This window comes from Macaca nemestrina, chromosome 14 (assembly GCF_043159975.1).
Source record: "Macaca nemestrina isolate mMacNem1 chromosome 14, mMacNem.hap1, whole genome shotgun sequence".
Classification (NCBI taxonomy): domain Eukaryota; kingdom Metazoa; phylum Chordata; class Mammalia; order Primates; family Cercopithecidae; genus Macaca; species Macaca nemestrina.
Genome location: NC_092138.1, coordinates 41,796,712 through 41,812,698, shown reverse-complemented (window position 1 = coordinate 41,812,698; position 15,987 = coordinate 41,796,712). Strand labels below are relative to the sequence as shown.

Sequence of the window (15,987 nt, the reverse complement as noted above, 5' to 3'; positions counted from 1 at the left end):
AAAACAGAATGATTTTTGCTTGTGTAATATTTGTTAAACTAAAAATTAATATTGATTTAATAAAAACAACTAAATCTTGAATTATTTTGTAAAATAACCATATATTTAATCTTATGGTTCTTAGGTAAACACATGAAATTTACAGGCTATAAAACTGTTGACAGGAAAATAACTTTAAATAATGACTATCACAGTTTTCATTAACAACCTAGGTAAAGTATTAAAATAATTAGGTACATGTAGTAGGATAAAGGCTTGTAAACAAATTTGTCATCATTTAGAATCTAAATTTATATTAAGTTAAATAATATATATTTAATATATATTTCAGTAAAAGGGTATTTTCCAATTAAAAAGATATATATTGTAGAGAAACATTCTTTCTTAAATAATGTGTGCTCCTGTTAGAAGATGAATAATTTTGTTTTATTCAAAGCTTATTTAAAGGTTATGTATAAAACAAGGTAAAAGAAACTAGAAAATAAGAGAGATGTAAATGTTATAGTAATAAAGAGATATTTTTGGTAAGAAAATGTAAAGAAAAATAATTTTATGTGAGAAAAGAAATCTTGTATGGTAAATTTTTGCCCAAGAATAAAATGACTGGCTGTTTAAGAAAAGGGGATGCTCAGGACAAACCAGAAAATACAAGCATGTCAGGAATGGTCTTTGTAAGTCATGATAAGAGGATGTATGAAAAAAACAACTTTTATATATAATAAAATTGTTTATAATTAAAGTGAAATATTTATAAAGGTCTTTCTAGAGACTGGGTTTTGATATTGTACACATTGTCACTTATACACTAAAGAGTTACTTAGAAGTACAAAATGTTTAATGGTATTGCTTCACTCTTAATAAAATTACAAGTCTATATATATGTTTGTTTTTTTAATGCAAAGATCAACTTCTATTGTGTCTCACTATTTTTACCTTTCTCTTGCCTTTTTAAAGGCCTGAAGTAATAACTCTCTTCTTCAACTCATTTTCAACTACTCTAAGTTTTCCCCCAGCCTTAGGTTTCTATTAATAACTGTTGGTTGTGGTCTGATGCTAAAAATGTTTTATCTGAAAGGTTTAAAGGAAGTGATTCTTTACAAAACAATATTCTGTGCTCTTCTTTAAGTTGTTCTATGAATGTGAAAATTTTGACTTGTGACCCAGGAAAAATTCTTCCTATGTCTAACTAATTCAAGCACCCTTTTCTTTAGTTTTGACTTGCAAGTTATCTGAATGGACTCCCCATAGGGAACAGCAGTTGCACTGCAAAAGGTCTTTTCTTTTGTTTTTGAGTAAAGAACAGATTTTATACTTTAACAAAATAATTCCTATGTTATTATTACTAAGTTTTGTTTGCTTAGAAAAAAACAGATAAAAATATTTTTTTCATTATAGTTATTACACACATGCAACTTTCTGAATGTGTTTTTAAAGTCCTTGTACCATTAAGTTATAGGGCTTTTACTCCTGGGTCTAAAAAGGACATTAAGCCCTGCTAAATCTTAAACACTAACAGAAGTTAAAGACTCACTTTCAGAGCTGTTAAAAGATGCCAATCAAAACAAACTGTGACACAGGGCCAGAAAGTAAAACTCTTCAACTCTTCAAGGCCCAGGGACTATCATGGAAAAGGTAGGTGTGTGAGATTGTAAGGGCTGATTTAGAAATGCAAAGTAAGTTCCTTTCCTCTATAAATTAACCATTAATATTGAAGGCACACTGATAGAAAACCAGCATATGGGCTCCTGTGTGAGATTAACTATGTTTTCTTGAAGCATTAACCCTCTCCTTTAAAAAAGGGGACAAAGGTTATAAAAAGGCTTATGGAAATTATATCTCAGTGAGAGGTGAAGCTGGCTGGGGTTCTGGGTCAGGTGGGGACTTGAAGACTGTTTCTGTCTAGCTAAAGGATTGTAAACACACCAATCAGCGCTTTGTGTCTAGCTAAAGGTTTGTAAACACACCAGTCAGCACTCTGTAAAATGGACCAATCAGCAGGATGTGGGTGGGGCCAAATAAGGGACTAAAAGTTGGTCACTTGAGCCAGCAGCGGCAGCCCGCTTGGGTCCCCTTCCACGCTGTGGAAGCTTTGTTCTTTCGCTCTTCACAATAAATCTTGCTGCTGCTCACTCTTTGGAGCCATACTACCTTTATGAGCTGTAACACTCAACATGAGGGTCTGCAGCTTCATTGCTGAAGTCAGCAAGACCACAAACCCACCAGGAGGAGCAAACAACTCTGGACGTGCCACCTTTAAGAGCTGTAACACTCACTGCAAAGGTCTGCGGCTTCACTTCTGAAGTCAGCAAGACCAAAAACCCACCGGAAGGAAGAAATTCTGGACACATCTGAACATCTGAAGGAAGAAATTCCAGACACACCATCTTTAAGAGCTGTAACACTCACTGCAAGGGTCCATGGTTTCATTCTTGAAGTAAGCGAGACCAAGAACCTACTGAAAGGAATAAATTCCGGACACATTTTTGTGACCACAAAGGGACTATCACCAAGCAATGGGAAACACTCAGGCACCAACAGGCTCACCTTTGAAATGCATCCTAAGTCATTGGGACCAATTTGACCCACAAACCTGGAAAAAGAGGAAGCTCACTTTTTTTCCTGCACTACAGCTTGGCCCCAATATTCTCTCTCTGATGGGGAAAAATGGCTACCTGAGGGAAGTATAAATTACAATACTATCCTGCAGCTTGACCTTTTCTGTAAGAGGGAAGGCAAATGGAGTGAAATACTTTACATCCAAGCTTTCTTTTAATTGAAGGAGAATCCACAACTATGCAAAGCTTGCAATTTACATCCCAGAGGAGGACCTCTCAGTTTATCCCCATATGCTAGTCTCCCTATAGCTCCTCTTCCTATTAATAAGCCTCCTCCAATCTTCCCCACCCAGAAGGAAACAAGCAAAGAAATCTCCAAAAGACCACAAAAACCCCTGGGCTATTGGTTATGTCCCCTTCAAGCTGTAGGGGGAGGGGAATTTGGCCCAACCAGGGTATATGTACCCTTCTCCCTCTCTGATTTAAAGCAGGTCAAGGCAGACTTGGGGAAGTTTTCAATTTATCCTGATAGGTACCTAGATGCCCTACAGGGTCTAGGGCAAACCATCGATCTCACTTGGAGAGATGTCATGCTATTGTTAGATAGCATGCTATTGAAAAGAATGTGGCTTTAGCTGCAGCCCAAGAGTTTGGAGATGCTTGGTATCTTAGTCAAGTAAATGATAGAATGACAGTGAAAGAAAGGGGCAAATTCCCTACCAGTCAGCGAGCTGTCCCCAGTATGGATCCCCACTGGGACCTTTACTCAGATCATGGGGACTGAAGTTGCAAACATCTGTTGACTTGTGTTCTAGAAGGACTAAGGAGAATTAGGAAAAGGCCCATGAATTATTCAATGATGTTTACCATAACTCAGGGAAAGGAAGAAAATCCTTCTGCCTTCCTCAAGTGGCTACAGGAAGCCTTAAGAAAATATACTCTCCCGTCACCCAACTCACTAGAGGGTCAATTGATCCTAAAAGAAAAGTTTATTACCCAGTCAGCCACAGATATCAGGAGAAAGCTCCAAAAGTGGGCCCTGGGCCCTGAACAAAATCTGGAAGCATTATTAAACCTGGCAACCTCGGTCTTCTATAATAGGGACCAAAAAGAAAAGTGAGATCAGAGAAAGGCTGCAGTCTTAGTCATGGCCCTCAGACAGACAAACCTTGGTGGTTCAGAGAGAACAGAAAATGGAGCAGGAAAATCATCGGGTAGGGCTTGTTATCAGTGTGGTTTACAAGGACACTTTAAAAAAGATTGTCTAATGAGAAACAAGTCACCCCCTTGTCCATATCTGCTATGCTGAGGTAATCACTGGAAGGTGCACTGCCCCAGAGTGCAATGGTTCTCTGGGCCAGAAGCCCCCAACCAGATGATCCAACAACAGGACTGAGGGTGCCCAGGGCAAGCGCCAGCTGATGTCATCACTCTCATTGAGCCCTGGGTATGTACAACCATTGAGGGCCAGGAAATTGACTTCCTCCTGGACACTGGCACTGCTGTCTCAGTGTTAATCTCCTGTCCTGGACAGCTGTCCTCAAGGTCCGTTACCATCCTAGGGATCCTGGGACAGCCTGTAACCAGGTATTTCTCCCACTTCCTCAGTTGTAATTGGGAGACTTTGCTCTTTTCACATGCCTTTCTTGTTATGCCTGAAAGTCCCATACCCTTATTAGGGAGGGATATATTAGCCAAAGCTAGAGCTATTATCCACATGAATATGGGGAACAAGTTATCCATTTGTTGTCCCCTGCTTCAGGAGGGAATCAACCCTGAAGTCTGGGCATTGGAAGGAACAAACTCAAGCTCCAGCCTTAAGCCTTCCCACAGGATGAAGCTTTTCTTTATATGTCACAGAGGGAGCAGTAGTAGCTCTTGGGGTCCTTACTCAGACTCATGGTACAACCCCACAACCACTGGTATACCTAAGTAAGGAAACTGATATAGTAGCATAAGGCTGGCCTCACTGTTTATGGGTAGTTGTGGTGGTGGCTGTCTTAGTGTCAGAGGCTATCAAAATGATACAAGGAAAGGATCTCACTGTCTGGACTACTCATGATGTAAACGGCACACTAGGTGCCAAAGGAAGTTAATGGGTATCAGACAACTGCCTGCTTAGATACCAGGCATTATTCCTTGAGGGACCAATGCTTCAAGTGCGTATGTGTGGGGCCCTCAGCTCTGCCATTTTTCTCCCAGAGGATGGGGAGCCAGTTGAGCATGGCTGCCAACAAATTATAGCCCAGACTTATGCCACCCAAGATGATCTCTTGGGAAGTCCCCTTGGCTAATCCTGAACTTAACCTATATGCCAATGGAGGTTCGTTTGTACAGAGTGGGATGCAAAGCGCAGGTTATGTCATAGTTAGTGATGTAACCATACTTGAAAGTAAACCTCTTCCCCCAGGGACCAGTGCCCATTTAGCAGAATCTGTGGCACTTACCCAAGGCTTAGAACTAGGAAAGGGAGAAAGAATAAATGTGTACACAGATAGTAAGCATGCTTATCTAATCCTACATGCCCATGCTGCAGTATGGAAAGAAAGGGAGTTCCGAACCTCTGGGGGAACCCCCATTGAATACCACAAGGAAATCATGGAGTTGTTGCGTGCAGTGTAAAAACCCAAGGAGGTGGCAGTCTTACACTGCCAAAGCCATCAAAAAGGGGAAGGAGAGGGGAGAACAGCAGCATAAGCAGCTGACAGAGGCAGGGAAAGACCAGCAGAAAGGAAAGAGAGAAAGAGAGAGACAAAGAGGAAGTCAGAGAGAGAGAGAGGAAGGGAGAGACAAAGAGGAAGTCAGAGAGAGAGAAAGAGAGACAGAAAGTCAAAGAGAGAGAGGAAGAGATAGAGACAAAGAGGGAATCAGAGAGAGAGAAGGAGAGACACAGAAAGTCAGAGAGAGAGGAAAAGACAAAGAAGGAGTCAGAAAGAGAGAGACGAAGAAATCAAAGAGAAAGAGAGATGGAAGTAGTAAAGAAAAACAGGGTACCCTATTCCTTTAAAAGTCAGGGTAAAGTTAAAACCTATAATTGATAATTGAAGGCCTTCTCTGTAACCCTATAACACTCCAACACCACCTTGTTGTCAGTGTAGACAACGGCATAGCCCAAAAGCACTGAGGCCACTGACAACCCATAGCCTTCCTATCAAAAATCCTTAACCCAGCAGATTTCCTAACAGTGATCTAAATCTTAACTAATTACCATACAAAGGTCTGACCAGACCTAGGAGGAACTCTCTTCAGGACAACAAGATAGATGATTTCTCCCAGATGATTAAGGGAAAAAGACACAATGGGTATTCAGTAAATGATAAGGAAAGTCTTGTAGAAGCAGTTAGGAAAATTGCCTAATAATTGGTCTGCTCAAACTTGCGAGCTGTTTGCACTCAGCCAAACCATAACGTACTTACAAAATCAGAAAGAAGCCATCTATACCAATTCTAAGTTGAGTTTTTATTAATAGAAAAGGAAAAATAAAATCCCAAACTTACAAGGTTTTCAACAAAAGTAAAGTTTGCTAAAAAAGATAACAGTGTAACACATATTATCCTACTACCACACACTCTGAAAGGATTTCTCAGACAGTTTTCAAGAAATAATGAAATCTATCCATACTCTACAATCCCAAATAGACTTTGGCATCAGTGACTCTCCAAAACTGCAGAGGCCTAGACCTCCTCACTTCTGAGAAAGGAGGACTCTGCACTTTCTTAGAGGAATATTGTTGTTTTACACTAACCACTCAGGGATAGTATGAGACGCCCCCTGGCATTTTTACAGGAAAAGGATTCTGAAATCAGACAATGCCTTTCAAATTCTTATACCAACCTTTGGAGCTAGGTAACATGGCTTCTCTCCTTTCTAGGTCTATGTTAGCCATCTTACTATTACTCACCTTAGGGCCCTGTATTTTTAACCTCTTTGTCAAATTTGTTTCCCCTAGGATCGAGGCCATCAAGCTACAGATGGTTTTACAAATGGCAGCCCAAATTAGCTCAACTAACGACTTCTACCAAGGACCCCTGGACCGACCCGCTGGCCCTTTCATTGGCCTAAAAAGTTCCCCTCTGGAGGACACTACAACTGCAGGCCCCTTCTTTGCCCCTATCCAGCAGGAAGTAGCTAGAGTGGTCATCACCCAATTCCCAACAGCAGTTGGGGTGTTCTGTTTAGAGGGGGGGTTGAGGGGTGAAGCTGGCTGGGCTTCTGGGTCGGGTGGGGACTTGGAGAACTTTTCTGTCTAGCTAAAGGATTGTAAACACACCAGTCAGTGCTCTGTGTCTAGCTAAAGGTTTGTAAGTGCACCAGTCAGCCCCCTGTAAAATGGACCAATCAGTGCTCTGTAAAATGGACCAATCAGTAGGATGTGGGCAGGACTAAATAAGGGAATAAAAGCTGGGCACCTGAGCCAGTAGTGGCAACCCGCTTAGCCCCCTTCCATGCTGTGGAAGCTTTGTTCTTCTGCTCCACAATAAATCTTGCTGCTGCTCACTCTGGGGCCACACTATGTTTATGAGCTGTAACACTCATGGCGAGGGTCTGCAGCTTCATTCCTGAAGTAAGCGAGACCACGAACCCACAAGAAGGAAGAAACTCCAGACACATTTGAACACCTGAAGGAGCAAACTCCAGACACACCATCTTTAAGAGCTGTAACATTCACCATGAGGGTCTGCGGCTTCATTCTTGAAGTCAGCAAGACCAAGAACCTACCGGAAGGAATAAATTCTGGACACATTATGATTGAGATTAAAATTGTATACATTTTTAAATAAAATTTTGAAAAACATTCAGTTGCCCTCATGCTGTTGTTATTAAGGCTTATTGTTTGGGAAATTAAGCCCCCTCTGTCAAAGAATAAAAGTTTTCACCTTATTTTTTGAAATCTTAGTTATCACTATGTATAAATGAATGATTTATCTTACAATGACCTGTGATCCTATTTTGTGATAACCAGTATTTTAAACTTTTTATATTTGACAAACTTTCCAAAATCAAATTCTAACTTCAGTCCTCATTACTTTTTTGATATTAGTCCCCTAAAGTCCAGGAGACATATTTGGCTTATTTGATATCATAAAATCATACAAAAGGTATTGTCAAATATGAAAGTCTTTAACTTTCTTTGTATTAAATTTACATAAATGTGTTATTAGTTTGTATTCCAGAATTTTATGAAATTTCTGTTATTCTGATATGTCTTAGCATATGTTATCAGTAGTAGTAATGATTATATTCTAAAATTGTTGTATGTTACAGAAGTAACCAAATATTCCTGAAGACACTCCCCACTTTGAGTTCTCTCACCTTTCTGAATTGAGCCAATGTCCATGCTATGTATATTGATTGATGTCTCATGTCTCCCTAAAATGTATAAAATCAAGCTGTGCTCCGATCACCTTGGGCATATGTCCTCAGGACCTCCTGTGGCTGTATCATGGGTGTATTTTTAACCTCGGTAAATAAACTTTCTAAATTGAATGAGACTTGTCTCAGATACATTTTGGTTTACAATACCTATATGTGTGTGTGTGCAAAAGCACGTTGTATATTGTGCATTGTAAAATAAAACATGTTTCAATAGAAAATTATGTATTGTCATAGTGCACCCTTCCAGGTTATCGGTTTTTAATCTTATCCTAATATTTGAGCATAATGTACCCTTCCAGGTTATCACTTTCTAATCTTATCCTAATATTTGAGCAATTGTTTAACTTTTTATAAGTGTTGGTAATTGAAAGATAATATATGTAAATTCTGTCCTGTTAATGATTTAATTAACTTGGCATTCCCAAAAGTCAGTTATCTCTCCATAGTAATTCATTTCAATATTTTTACTCATATAAATTTGTGATCTCTTGACTTTTTTTAACCACTTAAAACATAGGCCTAGTTCTTATTTATCATTTGATGATATAAATTTTAACAGGGTTTATTTTTATATCTGTATGTGAGTCATGATTGTATATTTTCAAAATATTATAACAATATACTTACATATATACACACACATTATGTAGTACCTGTGTGTGCATATGTGTGTGTATATACATGTATCATCCATATTATGGCTATCTATATCTTTATGTATTTACTGAATTGTCCATATTTTAAACATTTGTGTTAAGAAAAAATTGCTCTAGACAGAGTTAAATAGGTAAGAAAGGCTTTATTTGAAACTATTGCAATAGAGGTCAAGAATATTATTGCAATGGAGAGAGAGATAACTCAGCTCCATCACAGAAAAAGGTGGGGGCTTTGTAAAGTGCAGGTGTGAGCTACTGGAGACATCTAGAGTAGTTTAGGGGTGAGGTTGGTCAATGTGTTCAGGACATCAGTATTTGCTAATTGTTGCTTAGGCTCCTACTCTCCCACAGAGACTGGGAGAAAAAAGGTTAATGTTCTTGATGATTACATTACAAAGGGATCCTCTCAGTTCCTTGAGAAAGACATTTCTAGGTTGTGAAACTGGCAAATAGCTAGAAGAATAATTACATCTCAAAGGGACAGAGAAATAATTTATAGTTGCAAGTTTTATAAAGTAAATGCTCAGAGAAAAGGGATGTCAGGGGCCTGCATAAGGGAAAATGCTGTGCAAAGTTTAGTGGAGTTGAGTGGAATACTAAGGCCATTCTGGTCATTTAATTAGGATCACACAGGAAGCTAATAATGGAACCTTAATTCTCAAGTTGCCTGCTGAAGTATTTTCCGTCTTGACCCCTATTGAGAGCATCTATTATTCTTTTTCAGTAATCAGCATTTCAATGTTTGTCTTGGCAATTCTGCATCTCCTATCATCAAAACTGGTAATACCAATTTTTTACTCTATTAGCCTTCCATAGTTGTAAGGCTTAGCACATTATGAAGGTCCTACAAATCATTTATGTCCACCTTGTGATCTAAATACAACTTAGATGAGCAAGCAGGGGATTTCCAGAATTCATCTTAAGAAGCATGACAGCAAGAGCCACACCTAACTGCAAGCAGGTATGTAACTGAAGGACTTGCTGGGTCACTTAGTGTCTGGGAGGTGGTACAAGCTGGCAGGAGTAAATTCAAGGGTGATTTCGAATATTATTTTAGCACTTATCCCAGCTACATAGCCTCCGGAGTTTGTTCTTTTGTTCTTCTGAATACTGGCAAGTCACTTACTTAATAATTAACTAGAATATGTTTTCTATATTTGCAATTATAAAGCGGACACTATTCTGCTTAGTAACTGCCTCCACAACAAAAAGGAAGTTAAAGACTTACTCTTTAAGAAAGAAAAAAAAAAAATCTGGATAGCTCTCCCCTTATAAATATTAGTACAGCCTTAAGGGAAGTAAATCTATATGTGTCCATTTTAAGTTATTTTCTCATTTATCTAACCCACTTAGTTTTTATAATTATTTTACCTTTCTAGAATGCATTTTTTAAATAATGCTTTTACAGGTAACTCCTATGGTTATGTTTATTAAGAAAACAACATTGTAGCAGTGTAATGATTTTAGTAGTCAATGTTTTATTAACCAGTCTATGAGTTTCTTCAATTTGTTGGTATATTTTCAAAATAAAAGGACAAAAGATATTTTAATTGGACAGTAAGATTTTCACACTGCTCGATCTTGGCAGATAAATGCTTAAAGTGAAAACTTTATAAGCAAGCTTCAAAGTTGTAAATATGGGCAATCATTCTGATTACTCAGCCATTTAGCAGTTACACGGTTTCCTAAAAATCCAATAGAGAGACTATTTGAAAGAAATTCACCTCTTCGAAGCTTAATTCTATTTTTATTACCTAAGGATGTGAGAAGCTTCATAACATTGGCCCTGCTGTATTACACTAGCTTGAACTTAGTGCCATTGTAAGTGCTTCTCTTTGCAGCATCTGACCTTTGTTATTTTTTGAATTTTAGAAAAATTTTTAAATAGTTATAAAATATATATAACATAGAATTTATCATTTTAACCATTGCTAGGTATACAGTTCACTAACATGAAGTACAATCATCCCTCCATATCTGCATTTAGTTATAGATCCTGATGCCTCCAATATGAAAGAGAAACTATTTATTTAAAAAAATGTGTGTATAAGTGGACCCATGCAGTTAAAACTCATGTTGTTAAGGGTCAGCTGTACATCTATACTGTGAAACTATCACAACTGTCCATCTCCAGAACTTTTCATCTTGTGAAACTGAACCTCTGTACTCCTTAAACAATGACTCCCATTCCTTGCTCCCATCAACCCCTGGAAACCACCATTCTACTTTCTGAATCTTTGGATTTGACTCCTCCTATTTTATGTAAGTAGAATCTTAAATAAGGTAGAGAGTTTATATAAGGTGCCTTATATAACTGGAACCTTATTTTAGGTTAGAACTTTATATAAGATACCTTATATAAATGGAAACTTATTAAAGGTAGGAGTTTTATATGTTACCTTATATAAGACTTCACTTATATAAGGTAAGTTTCCACTTATATAAGGTACCTTATATAATATTTCACTTATATAACCTAAGTTTCCACTTATATAAGGTAGATGGAAACTTATATAAAATGCCTTATATAAGTGGAGTCATACAATGTTGTCCTTTTGTAATTGGCTTATTTTATTTAGAACAATGTTTTCAATATTCATCTGTGAGGTAGCAAGTGTCAGAACTTTGTTCTAAGTTTGAGTTACATCTTATTCTATGTGTATATAATATTTTGTTTATATGTTTATCTGTTGATGGACACTTGGGTTGCTTCCATCTTTGATCAGTTATAAATAATGCTACTATAAACATGGGTATATAGATATTTATATCTGTTGATTCAATTATTTTGCATGTATACCTAGATGTGGGATTGCTGCATCATAGGGTAAGTTTATATTTAATTTTTGAGCAACAATCTTACTGATTTTGTAGCCACCGTACCATTTTACATACCTTTCAGCAGTGTACCAGGTTTCCTATTTCTCCACACCCTCACCAACACTTGTTCTTTTTTTTCCTTTAAAAAAAAAATGATAGCCATGCTATTGGGTATGAAGTGGAATCTCATTGTGGTTTTATTTGCATTTCTCTAATCATTAGTGATATTGAACATCTTTTCATGTGCTTACTGAAAACATTTATATCTTCTTTGGAGAAATGGCTATCGACGTCCTCTGGCTCTTTTTTGTAAGGTTGTTTTGTTGTTGTTGTTGTCATTGCTGTTGAATTTTGAAAGTTATCTATAGGCCGGGTGTGATGGCTCATGCCTGTAATCCCAGCACTTTGGGAGGCAGAGGCAGGTGGATCACGAGGTTAGGAGTTCAACACCAGCCTGGCTAAGATGGTGAAACTCCGTCTCTACTAAAAATACAAAAAAAAATTAGCTGGGCATGGTGGTGGGCACCTGTAATCCCAGCTACTCGGAAGCCTGAGTCAGAGAATTGCTTGAACCCAGGAGGTGGAGGTCTGAGTGAGCTGAGATCACCAGTGCACCTCAGCCTGGGCAAACAGAGCAAGACTCTGTCTCAAAAAAAAAAAAAAAGATTACTTATATATTTTGTTCATTGACCCTAATCAAATATGCAATGTTTATTTTCTCCCATTCTGTGAGTTGTCTTTTTACTTTGTTGATAGCGTGTCTTTTGATGCACTTTTTGTTTTTTAGTTTTGATGAAATAGTTTGTCTATTTTTGTTCATTTCTCATGCTATTGGTATCACATCTTAGAAATTATTAAAAATGTAATATCATGAAGATTTTGGCTATGTTTACTTCTAAGGGCTTTATAGTTTTAACTGTTAAGTTTAGGTCTTTGACCCAATTTGTATTCATTTGTGTGGTATTAGCAAAGTCTAACTTCATTTTTTTGCATTTGGATATCCAATTTTTCCAACTCCATTTATTGCAAAGACTATCCTTTTCTCCATTTAATGGTCTTGGCACCCTTGTTGAAGATCATTTGATGACAAATGCAAGGATGTGTTTCTGTCTGTCTATTCTTTCTATTCCATTGGTGTTTATTCTTATCTTGATACTTGTACCACACTATTTTGATTACTGTAGCTTTGTAGTAAGTTTAGAAATCAGGAAGAGTGAATCTTCCAGTTTTGTTCTTTTTCATTTTTCTTTTGGCTATCTAGGGTTGTTTGAGATTTCTCACAAATTTTAAAATGGATTAAGAAGGATATTTGTATTTCTACAAAAAAGTTGTGATTTTGATAGAGTATCAAATCTGTAGTTTGTTTGGAGATAGTATTGACATCTTCACAATATTATGTCTTTCTATCAGTGAACATGGGATTTACTTCCATTTATTTATGCTTTCCTTAATTTCTTTCTGAATTTTTTTAGTTTTCATTTTACAAGTCTTTTGTGACTCTAGTTAAGTAAATATCTCACTATTTTATTCTTTTTGATGACATTGTAAATAGAATTAAGAAGGGCATTTTATTTACATCGAGAGTTAATTAGCTATGAAAAAGCTTTATGAAGGAATCTTGGTAATTATACAGTAAAACTGTGGAAACAGGGCTCAAATGGGATAAATGACCTACCCAAGTTTATGCTGGATATTGTCAAACCAGAATAAGTATAAGAGCTTGTTAATTTCATTCTGTATTTAGATGTCTCTATAGTTTATTTACAACTCTGATGGAGCACTTGAAAATGGAGACATAATATGAAAGCTAAAATTAAAGCTTTCTAAAGTTGAAACCACTATGTCCCCATTGAGAAAATCCTAATATTTTCTGTATGATACACTCAGGAATTATTACATTCCTGGCTTGAGATTTTACTAATTATTGCTGGCATGCAAACAATTAAAGCTAATGCAAATTTTCAGAAACATTACAGTGTAATTGATTTTATTTATATTCATCTCCAAATTAATAGTATGAAGCTCAGTAAGCATTTTTAAAGAAAAAAAATTTAAAATCTTCCAGAACCTATCAGTGACTAATGAAACATGTTTTAACGATTGTTTTTGTAATACAGCGTATTATTTGTAACATCAAATGCTCAAATGTTTCTGTAACTGATCATATGCCATGCTTGCAATCGTTTGATGATAGTTTTTCTCAGCAAAGCTGGTCAAAAATTAAATTGGTCCAAACGTTAATATCAACATGGCAATATGAGTCAAGAGCCTTCATAAAGTCCATATATTCTATCTGACTAATACAAAAAATAGAAATAATAAAGTACTTTTATGAGTTGCCCATTGAAGGAAGCGTATTGACTTATTTTTTATAATAGCATATTGGAAATTCAAAGTTTGAAATAGAATACTTTGCAATTATTAAAAATTATGCTGTTGAAAAAGATGGCATATTAAAATCGTAAAATAGGATCAAATAAAAATCAGGATAAATATTAAATAAGTATATTATCCTATTTTGTAAAATAAGATAAAGCAAACACACCACATACTATGAACACATACACACTAAAGTGAACTGATCTGAAAGGTAGTCATTTTTCTTCCTCCTCTCATTAGGAGAAAAATAAAAGATACATTCAAAAATATAAATGTTGACTCTCTTTACATATTAAGATCACAATTGATGGTAATTTTTAAAGTAGTTTTTAGGGTTTAGAAATTTGATGAAATAACTGCATCCTACATGCACTTTTAAATATACATTTTTAATATTAAAATTTTACGTTTATATTTCTAGTAATTAAATCTTTCAGGTTATAGTTTTTCTAATTAAGGTTTTCTCAGAATATAAGAAAATCTTTTCACATATTCTATATAGCCACCTTACAGAAGGCTTAATCCTAAATTAATAAAATGTATTTTTCAAAACTAAGGACACATTTATTTTCTACCACCATAAAACACAAAACAGCAAATCTTTAATTCCTCTCTCTGCCAAATTATTTTCCTTATATTTCAATGGTTTTATTTATGGCTAGCTTTCTATTTTGGCAATTTGCCTTTCTCTTCATGTTTTTCCTCTTAAATATGCAATTGTTAAGAGATGTAAAGGCATTGTCCTGTTTATTTTTCATATTGAATACTTTTGTTGATATTTCATGATTTGCTGATTGTGATTTTTCTCTGTAGAGAGGGTGTAAAGATTTCCCTGAAGGGCTTTGACAGCAGGTTTCTGTGCCATCCTATGCAGTGTACAACCTCTGAATATTTAATAAGAAGAGCTGATTAGCTGCAAACTGTAGTAAGCTTTCCTCTTTTCCCTAAATACCTTTTAAGAAGTTTATTTTAATATAATTAATTATCTTGCCCCATGTTATATTTAAATTTAGGCCCAAATTAAGAAAAAAAAATTAAAGTATTTTAGGCAGCTTTGTGAGCAGGGAGAGAAGAAATAGAACATAGATTAATTAGAGGCAAGCAATTCTTAAAATAAATACAGTCTTTGGATATCTTTGAATGAGGGAGACCTCATTCAGGTGGGGTATTTTATGCAAAAGACAAAGAGAAAACTGAACGCAGTGGTAAAGGAATAATCACATACATTCTGGATTCTGAATTAACTGGCATTCTCAAAGTTCTGAAGTAAATGTTGAAATTTTGTCATCTCGTGCTGACCAAGACTCTTCCCAAAATCATAGCATGTGAGAGATGTCCTATTTCAAATACATTGTCTTACAGATATGGAATCTGAGGTTCAAGAAAACAAAATAACATGCATTCTTTAGCATTAGTATTCTGAAGAAAACTAAAGTTTTATTCATAATTTAACTTTGATGTTTAATGGTAAATGTAGATAAGCTGTTTATAAATATGATTATTGTTGTCTCCAAGCAATTTTATCTTTCTTATGCAACTGAGATACAAGCAGTTATAATGACAGCCACTCTTCAGTTCACTTCTATCTCAGCATCCCATAGGAAGGCAAAGTATAAATGATTGCTTTTACTTGAGAAAAGAAACACTAATACGAACAGCTTCTGAGGGATCAAATATACAAAATGACAATCGCCAAACCATGTATTTGTGCAGAACTCTGACTCACAAAACAGCAGCCTCTATTGTAAAGACCAAACCACAATCTCCATAGAGAATGAAACCAAAATGGCCAAGAATTAGTTCATAACCAACAGCTTCTTTAATTTTTCTTCCTCCTCCCAATTTAGGATCAACTAGAGAAAGCCAATCACGCTTTCCTAACAAATCGCATAGGATATCTGCTCATGGTTAGTTCACCTCCAGCATTCCTAGCAAACAACTTTCAATCAGAGCTTAACTGAGCCTTTCCCTTTATTCACTACAAAGCTTTTATACTCCCTTGCCTATCTTTGAGTATCTACCAAATGCAAATGAAGGTAGCTGAAGTAAAGCAAGCTTTGAATACATAACCTTTGCTTGTTCTCATTTGAGTGGTCTTTGTTTATTTCAACATATTTAAATGACCAGGTAATTGTCCAATTCTGACCAATGGTGACAGTAAAAGAGAATACTATTAGTAATTACTCAGGACAGTAGATGTA

At 36.2% G+C, this 15,987-nt stretch overlaps 1 protein-coding gene across 3 annotated transcripts in view; it reads left to right on the top strand.

Moving 5' to 3' along the window:
• The first annotated feature begins 9,064 nt into the window (after positions 1-9,064).
• LOC105489109 (histone-lysine N-methyltransferase SETMAR-like) overlaps positions 9,065-15,987 on the top strand; it is a 50,154-nt gene continuing 43,231 nt past the window's right edge. For all 3 annotated transcript variants that reach the window (XR_011613057.1, XM_071078867.1, XM_071078866.1), the window contains exon 1: positions 9,065-9,548. Coding sequence is in view for 2 of the 3 variants with exons in the window: in XM_071078867.1 (XP_070934968.1) it covers positions 9,516-9,548 (33 nt within the window). In the remaining variant the exon portion in view is untranslated. The remainder of the gene's footprint in view (positions 9,549-15,987) is intronic.